Source organism: Muntiacus reevesi, chromosome 1 (assembly GCF_963930625.1).
Source record: "Muntiacus reevesi chromosome 1, mMunRee1.1, whole genome shotgun sequence".
Lineage (NCBI taxonomy): Eukaryota > Metazoa > Chordata > Mammalia > Artiodactyla > Cervidae > Muntiacus > Muntiacus reevesi.
In genome coordinates, this window is record NC_089249.1 from 176,558,730 (window position 1) to 176,571,316 (window position 12,587).

Below are 12,587 nucleotides of genomic sequence, written 5' to 3' on the forward strand. Positions count from 1 at the left end.
AAACCCTCCAGGGCAGGCTGAGGTCCCCTCTGAGGTCCCCGGGACAGAGACGTGTGAACGACAGCTCGGAGGCAGACGGGGCACCGCAGAGCCATCAGCTCCGACTCACGACCTGTCCGTCTCTTGTTTGCTCTTGTTCAATCCACACAACACTGTAAAACTATCAGAATCAACCTAGGATAATATACTTAAAAATACAGTCTTAGGGTCAGGAATGTCTTCCCAAACATAATGAGAGAGGTAGGAACCAGAGAGGGAAACGTTGATCATAGAAAAATCCCTTCACGTAAAAGGCAAATAACAGCAATACAAGGCTGGCAACTGTAGTACAGAGAAAGGCCATATATAAAGAGCAGGTAAATCAAACAACAGTGAGTGAGAACTGACAAAGAAGAGCCAGGACAGAGAAGAAACTCATTTGAAAAAAACAAAAAACTCAACATCAGCAGTAATCTAAAGAAAAAAAAAGACTAAAAATTAAGGAACATTTAAAAACCTGCAGTTTTTGTGTAGTTGCCAAAGGTATTTTAGGATGACAACAGCATCTTGACCCAGCAAAACAGAACCATTTTGCTGGGTGGACCATGATCAGCCTGCTCCTTCCACAGGACAGTTTGGCCATCCATGTCAAAAGTCTTAAAGGCACATCTAACCTTTGATCTCAAACCCCACTCCCCTCGCAGGACATGCTCTTGGGAGAGGAAGCTGGACACACATGGACTTGACCACAGCAGCGTTCACAGGGCCCTACAGCCAGTCAGAGGGTAAATTCACGAGGCGTCTTCACACACAAGGACATATTCATCCACAGGGACACTCAGGTTGGGAAAATCCTGTTGATGACTTGGAATCTTATTTATCATGTGTGCTTAAGTGCCCGTCTCCGAGGACTTGAATTACTGTCGTATTTCATGTTGTTTTGCCTCTAGCGTGAAGGTTCCTTGCAGAAAGGACACTGTCCCCCTCTCAGCAGTAGAAAAGGACACTAATCATGGACTTACAACCGGTTTTCGCCTAGCTCTTCCCACAACGGATTATATAATTAAGGATGAGGATCATTCTGCCTGCTTTAAGATTTCATTGGTGCGGTTAGAAAGAACGTAAGCTGAAAGCTACTGTGAACAAGGGCGGGACTGGCCGGGAAGCGCCCCTCGGTCCATCGGAGGACGGAGCGACGACCCCAGGGCGTGTGTGCTGGAATCCCGTGCCGGGCAGAAGGCCCTGGGTGGCTTGCTGGTGTCACGTGGAAACTCACACACACCTGACGGCTGGGTCCTTGGGCACCGCAGGAAGGGCCACTTGGGAGGAAGGTTAGTGCATCTCCCCCGAGTGAAGGCTGCAGCCACCTTTAGTCTGTTCACACAGTAAATGGTACAGTAATGAGTAAAGGGGCGGCTTTAAAAGTAGCCCCTTTTCTGGTTTTTTTTTTTTTTAAATCAGCAAGCTCTGATTTAGAGAAAGTGACTGAGCTTGCCAAGGAAAGCATGATTCCACTGTATTATCATTGTCCAGGAATAAAACAAGCAAACACTGAGTGCTTGAAAGTTGTCATTTCCTCTTTATAACCAAAGCTTTTTTAAACACATAAACAACAAAACCTACTTTATTTTTAGAAATCAAGCAGCCTCCTGGGGATTGTCTGATGTGTTGACTGGTCCGCGTTTCCGGTGCTGGCTGTCTCCACCTGCCCTATGGCATGCCCCTCAGCTGCCCAGGAAGGCCAGGGCCAGGCAGCACCCCCACTGACACCCCCAGATCCCACTGGGCTTTCACCATCGCATGAAGCGCCCTCCCTGGGGAGAGGCTGTCCAGGGTCGGGGAGCCCTGCTCCCCCCGTGTAAGGATGATGCTGGGCGTCCCTCGGTCCAGCCGGGAAAGGGGATGCAGAGCTGGGCCAGTGGGCTCCCCTCACGCACGAGGACCCCTTGCCATCTCTGGACCAGAGGCGGAGGAGTGGCCAGCCCTGGCCTCAGGCTTACAGAGGAGCTCAGGGAACTGTCCAGGTCTAACTAGACTGAAATCCACAAAGGACATCCAACTGTGACCACATTTTCAAGGGCTAGCCCTGTGATTACTGTATCTAACAAAATGCACGAACTGCAATCTTTGTTTCTTGCAAATCCTTGGACATCTTCTATTAATTTCCAGTAGCTTAATTTACATGAAAATGCAATTTGTAAAAATTAACATGCAACTTAAACTGGCATCCACTCAAATAAGGCGTCTCTACAGTAGAAACCGTTAGGCGCATAACTGCCCATTGAAATAAAACCAGGATCTGTGAGCATGACTGACAAGCCACATGTAGCCTTTACAGTTCGTTCCAGGAAGCAATTTCTAGGCCAAGTTCTAAGGCTGATAACAGGTAGATCTCAGCTATGACCTCAGCCTCCCAGAGAAGGATTGTTAAAACTCTTAATCTAAACAAGTCCTTAAATAGGGAGGCTGAAATGCACAGGTAATAAAATAGATGTACAAGGAAAAGAATAAAGGGGGATTAGCAAGCTAGAGGTAGCAGTGTAAAATCTAAAAATCTGCTTTTTATGTTAAGTGTCTAAAAACTGAAAATGGACACGTGGGCCTATGTGTTCCAACCAAAACCTGTCAGCCCTCTGGAGGGGCAGGACTCATTTCTAAACATTTAAGGAAGAGAGCAAATTACCGTGTTTGACAAATGACAGCCTCCTGCAAGTTGGAAGGAACTTAAAAAAAAAAAAACCTCACAAGAACCTCGCAGTCAGGAGGACCATTCAAGTAGGAAGCACACGGCTCAGCCGGCTCCGTCCCAGGAAATGGGGTGTGCAACTGGCTCCCCTTCCCGCCAGCACCCGCCCACCCCAGTCGAGAGGAGACAGGCCCTGAGCGGGGCCACAGGGCTTGCACAAGGCAGGAGCTCCAGACAGCTGTGGCATGAGCCGGGGGAGCAAAGTGAATAAGGAGGAAAGTGAGAGCATGGAGTGAAGGTTCCGGAACATCGCCCTGACCCAGGTCTGGTGAAGGGCGTGGCCTGCAGCGAGCCCTGAGCGCCCCCCGCCTGGCCCGAGCAGCCCGCAGGAGGGTTCTCCAGGAGCCGCCTTTCCACCTGCAGCACAGCTGGGGTCTGACCGGCAGAGGTGACGGGCACCGCCCCCCGTGGTCTGAGGCGCCTCGGAGATGCTGCCCCGACAGTCAAGACGGAAGGGCGGCTGGACACCACCCTGTGGACGAGTGCGCCGCACACTGACCTCGGCCGGGATGCTGGGGACGGCGGGCGCGATCCCGTTCTCCGTGCTCACATTCCCAGAGCTGTTGTTGGGCGAGCTGGGCGCGGAGCCCGGGGCGCTGCTGCACGCTGAGTCTAGGAGGGAGAGACACTCGTGAGCCTGACCTGGATCCCGGCAAGGACCCCGAGGTGTGAGCTGGGCTGGCCTCCCGCTGTGGTGGCCCTCTGCTCTGAGCTGGCCGACGGTGGAAAGGACGGGACCACGGTCCACACACAGCGGCCCCGGAGCTAATTCCCTGCTCTCGGCTGTGCTGTTGACTCGCAACTTTCACAAACCTGTGTCCCCTGGAACAGACGCACCCCTGAAACCTTCTGAGCTGAGCACACACTGTCAATTTTACTCCTCTTTTGTAAATAATCATAAACACCAGAGAAACAAGCTCTGAATAATCGTTAATGTTGTAACAACAGGAGACGACAGAGCACAGAGGCCAAACGCCTGTGAACAGGGGAAGGTCAAGTGCACTGTGCTTACGCTCAGAGCCTCCGCTGTCAATGTCTACTTTGAGCCAATCCTTGAGTTTTTCAGACATCCTGGGAAAAGCTCAGCTGGTGGCCTCTGTGATTGATCAGGTTATCTGACAACGCACCCCGGACGGTCTCCAGGCAGCTGTGATGGCCTGTGTGGCCCCACCTCACCCACCGGGGCCGGGGCTCTGGAGGGAGCGTGTCCCACCTGGGTGCCCCCACCCTCACTGCCGAAGGAGCCCCTACTGCTGCGTGTGCAAACACGTGACGAGAAGCCCCTGTGACTCTCTGTGGTAACAGGAGGGTGTGTCTTGCATTTCTGCGTCCTCGTCTGGCTGGATGGTGTCGAACACTGGCACCTCTGGTACAGCCTCTCAGAGGGAACCAGCCTGAGCTGTCTGCCTTTCCCTCCTGAGTGCCTGCTTCCCTGATAGCTCAGTTGGTAAAGAATCTGCCTGCAATGCGGGAGACCCTGGTTTGATTCCTGGGTCGGGAAGATCTGCTACAGAAGGGAGAGGATACCCACTCCAGTATTCTTGGGCTTCTCTTGTGGCTCAGCTGGTAAAGAGTCCACCCGCAATGCGGGAGACCTGGATTCGATTCCTGGGTTGGGAAGATCCCTTGGAGAAGGGAAAGGCTACCACTCCAGTATTCCAGCCTCGAGAATTCCACCGACTGTATAGTCCATGGGATCGCACGGGGTCGGACACGACTGAGTGACTTGCACTTTCACTTCCCTGCCTGTCACAAGCGCCCACTGACCACGGGACCTCTGATGACTGAACACTCTACCCCGACCTGGACTTGCAGGCATGCGGAGGGGAAGCCTGATCCATCTCCTGAGGCTGGACCCCAACGGGGCCCAACCGGCATCTTCCAGGGCAAGTCTTCTCCGCACCCCTAGCTGAGGCCTGGCCCAGGAGCCTGAGCCGTGGAGCTGCCAGTGGGGCCTGGAGGACTCTCAGACTTGGTTCCAGCTGAACTTGGGGCAACATGAAGAGGCTGAGGGTGCCATGCGGATGGCAGTGCCCACTCCCGCAGGCCCAGCTCTCATGGAGGAGACCCGAACCCAAGGGTACATGCATGACTCCCTCCACCCAGAGGACCATGAGCACTTGAGTCCTCTCCACCGAGCAGCCGTCCCCCTGGGAACACCCTGGCAGCAAGTGGCTCTGTCCACTCGAGGCCCCCCTGGACCCCCTCTCCCCGCCGTGCACTGACAGTGAACCCAGGCCCTGGTTCCCCACCCACCGGATCCAGAGCCTGGTCTCCACCAGGTTAAGTCATGTGCACACGTGCCTCCCTCAACGGGGGCAGCTGGGAGGGCCACCTGGGCTGGCAGGTGTAACATGTCACGTGTGAAGACACGGCTGGCTGCCCCGCCCCACCCCACCACGGGCATCTCCCTGCTGTCAGCCTGCCCCCGGCTGCACAGAGCCTCCCCTCCCGCCCTCCTTTAAACGGGCCGCCCCAGCATCGTCAGCAGATAAACCCTCCAGAGTGTGTGGGAAACCGGGACAACTTTTGGGGGCAATAAAAATTATATGTGATCTCTCCAACTTTCCACCCATCTTCAGCTCAACGGTGTTTTGACTACTTTTTTCACTCTACTTCAAGGAATCTGGTCTAAGAAAGTAAATACGAATGCATAATGACTGTGATATCATTTGCATCGACATGATGGAATATCATTAAAGGTGCACGAGTGTTGTGACTAATATCAAGTGAAAAAGGAATTGAGTGCACAGGATATGTGCCAGACCCGCACAGAAAGGAGTGGAAAGAAACATGCTCAGAGGTTAACAGCATTTCCCTGGATAGGGTCGGAGGGTCGGCTGCTTCTCCTGTCCACTCTCCGCCGGGCACAGCTCTGATTAGGGGCGGGGCACAGGCGGTGTGACGTGGCCACGCCCTCACTCTGTCCCTCCCTGCCTCCCGTCTGGGACGCTGCGGACCCCTCCTGCTCGAGACCCCAGGGGAGGGGACCCCACCCTGCCCAAAGCTCCTCCTTTTCCCGTGTTCTGGAAAGCCAGCTCTGCTCAGAGCATCCGCCCCGCCAGCCGCCGGGGGTTGTGCTGGACCGGAAGCCCATGCCCCATCTCCGTGCCGCCGGCGCCCATCCCTCGAGCTGCCCCTGGCCCAGGGGCTCCCGCCGCCCGCCCTGCTCACGTCCCTCACAGCGCCCTCTCTGGGTGATGCTGCCCAGCACCCAGCAGGTGCCGTGGGGCGCCCTGGCCTCTGGAGTCAGAGAGGCAGCTGCTGGGAGGCGAGGCCGCGGCTCATCATTGCAGCACCCAGCCTGGTCCTGACCTCACAGGCCGAGGGCAAGAAGGCCAGGGCCAGCACCAGGACAGAAGTGGCCGGGCCTGACCGGTGGGGGCCGCTGCCCCCGGAAGAGAGGAGGCCCTGGTGCGGGGGGAACACGCGCACCCTGAATCTGGAGAGGCCCGAGTCTGCACGGAACCCACGGTGAGAGGGGCCTGGTCTACCAGAACCACGGCGCCCCAGGCCCGCGGCCTCAGGCCCGGCTCCAGGGGCTGCACCCCGGCCACAGGGCAGGGCTGAGAGCGCTCAGCTCACCCCAGACTCTGCGCTCGGACCGAGGGTGCGGGTAGCCGGCGTGGAGGGCTGGCCCCTCCCGCGGCGCCCACGAACCCCTCCTTCCTGAGGGGCGGCCCGAGAGCCGCAGGTCTCCATCAAACCCTGTCCTTGGTGCGCACGGGCCCTTCCCGCCTGTCTCCAGGCCACGTGATTCCAGGCACGGGGCTGTGCGCCCTCTGCACGAGGGGTGCGCCCTCCGGAGGCGGGGTGCCCTCCCGACAGCACAGCCCCAGGAAGTGGGCTGTGTCCTCGGGACCACCGGGAAGGGCCTCGACCCGGCGGGTGTGCTTCCCACGCCGGCCACTAGGTGGGAGCCGAGAGCAGCGCGTAGACCTGGGCGCAGAGACTCCCAAGCTCCCGCCTCCTTCCCAATGGGCAGGGGCAGGTAGGAGACCTGGGCTCTCCAACAGGGCGGGAGCCGTTAAACACCCCAGCTTCAGAGAACCCTCCACTTGGAATCCCTGACCGTCTCCCGGGATGTCAGGGAGCCTGACTGCCCTCAGATGCCCTGCGGGTCCAGGCTGGGGGCAGACAAGCTGCCCAGGGACAGGGCTCTGAGCGCCCTGCTAGGGGCCACCTGGGGCCCTTGGACTCAGAGGGGGATGGCGCCGCCCTCGGGACTGGGGTGGGGGGTGATGCAGAGAGATGCAGGTTTCCCTACTACAGGGAGAGTGTGCAGGACGGCCTCTCAGAGATAGGCAGGCGGGCAGCAGGTTTAAACTCAAGTACCTGTGACATCCAAGGGACGCTTTTTCAGAGCCGTGACCACTGGCCCATCTTTCCTGCGTAGCAGGGGGCTGCTCCGTCTCTCAGCCACCTTCTGCTTTAGCCTGGAGCGTAATTTCAGGTTGGGTTCAGAAGCTGCAGGAAAAGGAGACGTCATTACCCGCAGGCAGACACAACTGGGGTCAAAGTGACTAGGGGGCGGTTTACCACGACCTCTATATTATGCACGTCCTTGCTCACCTGCAAATCAAAAACTCCCCTATGTGTGATGGCCCAGGAGCGAGCTGCCCGCTTGGATCCCAGCCACTGAGAGGTGCTAGGGCCAACCCACCCGATGAAAGGGTTAGCCACCTGCCTGCAGGTGAGACCCACCCTCTGCGTGTCGCCTGACCCCCGGGGCACAGGTGCTTGGGTTGCTTTTGGTAACAGACCTGCTTGTGTGAATGGAGCCCTCTGCAAACCCGCAGTGGTCCGGCTTCTGCACCCGGAGCCCAGACCACACCCTGGACCAGTCCAGTCCCATGTCGGTGTGGCTGCCTTGAGAAGGGGGTAGACTCACTCAGCGGGGCCCTCCCTGTGGCCTCAGGACACCCGAGTCTCAGCCCCGCAGGCCAGGCCGGCAGCTCGAGAGCCCGCGGTGGCGGTGAGCTCACCACCAGACTTCTGCCTTCAGACGTTTTATGAGTTCATTCAAGCTTCCGCTACTTGTGGATCTGCAAACTGGTGAGTTTCTTTTACCTCTTGTTTTTGTTTGTAATCAGCAGCCCTGCTGATTTTAATCTTTCTGGAACAGGAAGTTTACCCTCTCTAGAGCAATAAGCAACAGGATCAGACTTCCCCTCGGAGTCGGAGGTAAGCTGGCTGGGGTTATACGAACGAGGCCGTGTGTACATCTCACGGCTGCTGCTACTCTGTCCTCTAGGAGCCTGGGGGGCAGGGCCAGGGGTCCCAGCAGTGGCGTGACCCTGGGGGGCTCTGGGAGGTAAAGACGGGTCCTGGGAGGAGGTGGGAGGAGCAGCCCGCCTGAAGGATGCTTCCCAGAGAAATGAGGTGTGAGGTGCGAGCAAGGTGGCAGCCTCTCCAGACGCGCAGCCTGCTCCGGAGGCCCGATCCCGGGGAGACGACCTCTGCTTGCAGCGTTTGTCTGCATGGCCAGGTTCCATGGCAGGACGTTCGTGTCAAAAGGGGAAAAGGACCCGGTAACGGAACGGCCATCCCTGCTGGCAAGAGGACCCGCTTCTGTGTTTTTTAATATTTAATACTATTTTTACATTTTTGAGAGAACTGGAGCTTCACATTTCACTTATTTCTATTTCTACACTGAGCTTCTTACTTTACCATTATTAGAAAAGAAAAAAGGAAGCCCAACTCGCCCTGCGAGATTAACAGACACAACCCCTCTCCCCACAAGATGTCAGCTGAACCTGCATGAGGTTTCTACAACCATGTGTCCGTCCTGGCGAGGAATCTGCCCGAGACCCAGGACAGTGCAGCCCCTGAGGGAGGCAGCATGTGGCCCCGCCCCGTGTGGGGGGGTCCCTGTCGGCGTCACTGAGGCTAGTCTCTGGGAGCAACTCTGCCTGGTCCTGACGGGGGCGTCCCGGAAGGTCTCAGAGCTTCGGGGCCCAAGGGTCAACCTTGTGAGCAGGGTGGGGTTCTGGTCACTTGCAGGGTAAGACAAGGGCCTGAATGCCCTGAAGGAAGGTGACCCTAGACCTAGCCACGCTATCCATCACTCGGGAGCCAGGGTAAAGACACCTGCCGGCAGGCAAGGGCTCCAGATAGTCAAGTTCCACACACAGCTTCTCAGAAAGCTCGGAGGAGCTGCAGAGCCCAGACACAGGAGCAGGCGGGGTCCAGGGAAGAGGCCAGGCCTCCTCGGGAGGCCGTGAAGGGCAGTCAGGAGCCGGAGCAGAGCCAAACCGTGGGGCTGAATTAAAAGCAGGGACGGGGAGACACCCGGAACGCAGCTGATATTTTATAATAAGTACAAATGGAATATAACTTTAAAAAATTGTCCACTTGAAAGCTGTTTAATATTGTACATCAACTATACCTCAATTTAAAAAACACAGGCAGACAGAAAACTAAGCAAATGAGACAAATGATCAACTTCAGGATAAAGGGAAATCAGTCAGGATAAAGGGAACGCAGTCAAGGTCACGGGCGGTTTCTGTGTACTTTCTGAGCTTTATCAGGACACAGGGCCAGGCCGGGCGGGGCCAGCCGTTCCTGGAGGGAGCCTGGTGGGGCTGTGATTTATGGACATTTACTTACTCTGATAACAATAAAAAGAGAGCTCTAGAAAGACAAGGGCTTCCCTTGTGGCTCAGCTGGTAAAGAATCTGCTGTCAATGTGGGAGACCTGAGTTCAATCCCTGGGTTGGGAAGATCCCCTGGAGAAGGGAATGGCTACCTACTCCAGTACTCTGGCCTGGAGAATTCCACGGACTGTATAGTCCACGGGGTCACAAAGAGTTGCACACGGCTGAGCGACTTTTCTTCTTTTCTAAAAAGACAACTTTCTAGACAACTTTTCTAGAATACAACTTTCCGTAGCATATGTGACAGATGCAGGAGGGATATTAATATATAAAGCAACCAGAGGAAAAACGGCCGAGAGAAAAGCGTATGGGGGAGCTGCCACTAAACAGCGACATTAGGGACCGTCCCTGCGTGCCTGCAGATGCTGGGCACAGGGGGAGCGCAAGAAAGACACAGCCTGGCCAGCATGCACGCTGCCTGGCTCAGGGGCACGGGCCACACTGGAGATCTCTTCAAGAAAATTAGAGATACCAAGGGAACATTTCATGCAAACACGGGCACAATAAAGGACAGAAATGGTATGAACCTAACAGAAGTAGAAGGTATTAAGAAGAGGTGGCAAGAACACTGAGAACTGTACAAAAAAGATCTTCACGACCCAGATAATCACGATGGTGTGATCACTTACCTAGAGCCAGACATCCTCGAATGCAAACTCAAGTGGGCCTTAGGAAGCATCACTATGAACAAAGTTAGTGGAGGTCATGGAATTCCAGTTGAGCTATTTCAGATCCTAAAAGATGATGCTGTGAAAGTGCTGCACTCAATATGCCAGCAAATTTGAAAAACTCAGCAGTGGCCACAGGACTGGAAAAGGTCAGTTTTCATTCCAATCCCAAAGAAAGGCAATGCCAAAGAACGTTCAAACTACTGCACAATTACACTCCTCTCACACGCCAGCAGAGTAATGTTCAAAATTCTCCAAGCCAGGCTTCAACAGTACGTGAACCAGGAACTTCCAGATGTTCAAGCTGGATTTAGAAAAAGCAGAGGAACCAGAGATCAAATTGCCAACATCTGTTAGATCATCAAAAAAGCAAGAGAGTTCCAGAAAAACATCTACTTCTGCTTTATTGACTATGCCAAAGCCTTTGACTGTGTGGATCACAACAAACTGGAAAATTCTTAAAGAGATGGGAATACCAGACCACCTGATCTGCCTTCTGAGAAATCTGTATGCAGGTCACGAAGCAACAGCTAGAACCGGACATGGAAAAAGAGACTGGTTCCAAATTGGGAAAGGAGTACGTCAAGGCTGTATATTGTCACCCTGATTATTTAACTTATATGCAGAGTACATCAGGAGAAATGCTGGGCTGGATGAAGCACAAGCTGGAATCAAGATTGCCAGGAGAAATACAATAACCTCAGATATGCAGATGACCATCCTTATGGCAGAAAGTGAAAAGGAACAAAAGAGCCAGTTAATGAAAGTAAAAAAGGAGAGTGAAAAAACTGGCTTAAAGCTCAACATTCAAAAAGCTAAGATCATGGCATCTGGTCCCATCACTTCATGGCAAATAGATGAGGAAACAATGGAAACAGTGACAGACTTTATTTTCTTGGGCTCCAAAATCACTGCAGATGGTGACTGTAGCCATGAAATTAAAAGACGCTTGCTCCTTGGAAGAAAAGTTATCACCAACCTAGACAGCATATTAAAAAGTGGAGATATTACTTTGCCAATAAAGGTCCATCTAGTCAAAGCTACAGTTTTTCCAGTAGTCATGTATGGGTGTGAGAGTTGGGACTATAAAGACGCTGAGCGCCAAAGAAGTGAACTGTGGTGTTCAAAGAATTTTGAACTGTGGTGTTGGAGAAGACTCTTGAGAGTCCTTTGGACTGCAAGGAGATCCAAGCAGTCCATCCTAAAGGAGATCAGTCCTGAATATTCATTGGAAGGATTGATATTGAAGCTGAAACTTCAATACTCTGGCCACCTGATTCAAAGAACTGACTCATCGGAAAAGACCCTGATGCTGGGAAAGAATGAAGGCGGGAGGAGAAGGGGACGACAGAGGATGACATGGTTGGATGGCATCACTGACTCAATGGGCATGAGTTTGAGTAAACGCCGGGAGCTGATGATGGATAGGGAGGCCTGGAGTGCTGCAGTCCGTGGGGCTGCAAAGAGTCAGACATGACTGAGCGACTAAAGTGAACTGAACTGATGCATTCCATTTGTGATCTTTTAATTAAAAAAAAAGCACTCTACGTGGTGCTTAAGACTGGTGTTTACACCAGTCGTTTCAATAGAGTATTTCAGGCGGCCGCCAAGCTCAGGTATGAACAGGGTGCATCTGGACAAGATAAGTCCAGGTCTCACTGGGCACTTGTCACGCGAAGAGGAGTCCAGGTTTGACGGACATCAACGTGTGAAGAGAGGCCCTTTTCCACATAGACGCTGCTTAGTATTAATACTTAACCACATGTGCCATCTCTGGAAGTTTCTTTGGTCAAGCACAACAAAGCCTTTATGAACACCCTCTGAACACATTCACACCCACTTTGCAAGAAGCACAAAGTTGAGGGAAGACAGTAGCACACAAAAGCGCCCCAAGGGCTGGAAGCCTGGGGGGCCGGCATGGCCGGGCACTGCGGGGTCAACCCCCTTCACCCCGCCCGGAAAGCTAAGACAGTGCCTGGTCCCACACAAGAGCCGCAGGGCCTCCACCCCTGCCTCCCCTGCAGCCCCGCCCCAGACCCACATGAAGCATACCCAGGCACAGCCGTGCGCAGTGCGGGCCTTGCCCACAGCTGCCCCCGGGTCCACAGACCACATCAGAACCAGACACGGACGGCGGGGAGACCCGCCCTTCCCAGACCGCAGAGAGGCGTGCCACGCGCGTCCCTGGTAACCTCGCGCCGTGCTCCTCACGGCGAGGACGAGCGGGAAGGGGAGGACTGCAGGGGGAGCTGCGCACACTCCCCGACGTGTCACGAGGCCTCAGCGATCAGATACCCCGATGTCTGGCTCTCCGCCCGACAGCGACCACCGCCTCAGCCCAGGCAGGCCCTCCCAAGGCAGTGGGGGTCCCGCCAGGCTGGGGGCTGCAGAGGGGGACTCTAAGGCCCAGAGGCAGCCATTGGGCAAGGGCTTCTGCACAGACCCGACGGGGGTGGGGGGGGCCTGGGTCCTCTCTTCCTTTGCGGCAAAAAGCCAGCCCTGCCCTCCACGGGCCAGGGCCCTTCCCTCCGGGCCCCA

General features: G+C 54.9%; 1 protein-coding gene across 6 annotated transcripts in view; it reads right to left on the reverse strand.

Moving 5' to 3' along the window:
• HDAC4 (histone deacetylase 4) overlaps positions 1 to 12,587 on the reverse strand; it is a 284,862-nt gene that overhangs the window by 61,968 nt on the left and 210,307 nt on the right. For all 6 annotated transcript variants that reach the window (XM_065917180.1, XM_065917179.1, XM_065917181.1 and 3 more), the window contains 2 exons: positions 7,061 to 7,192; positions 3,225 to 3,337 (listed from right to left, as the gene is read on the reverse strand). In XM_065917180.1, coding sequence (XP_065773252.1) covers positions 3,225 to 3,337; positions 7,061 to 7,192 — 245 coding nt within the window. The remainder of the gene's footprint in view (positions 1 to 3,224; positions 3,338 to 7,060; positions 7,193 to 12,587) is intronic.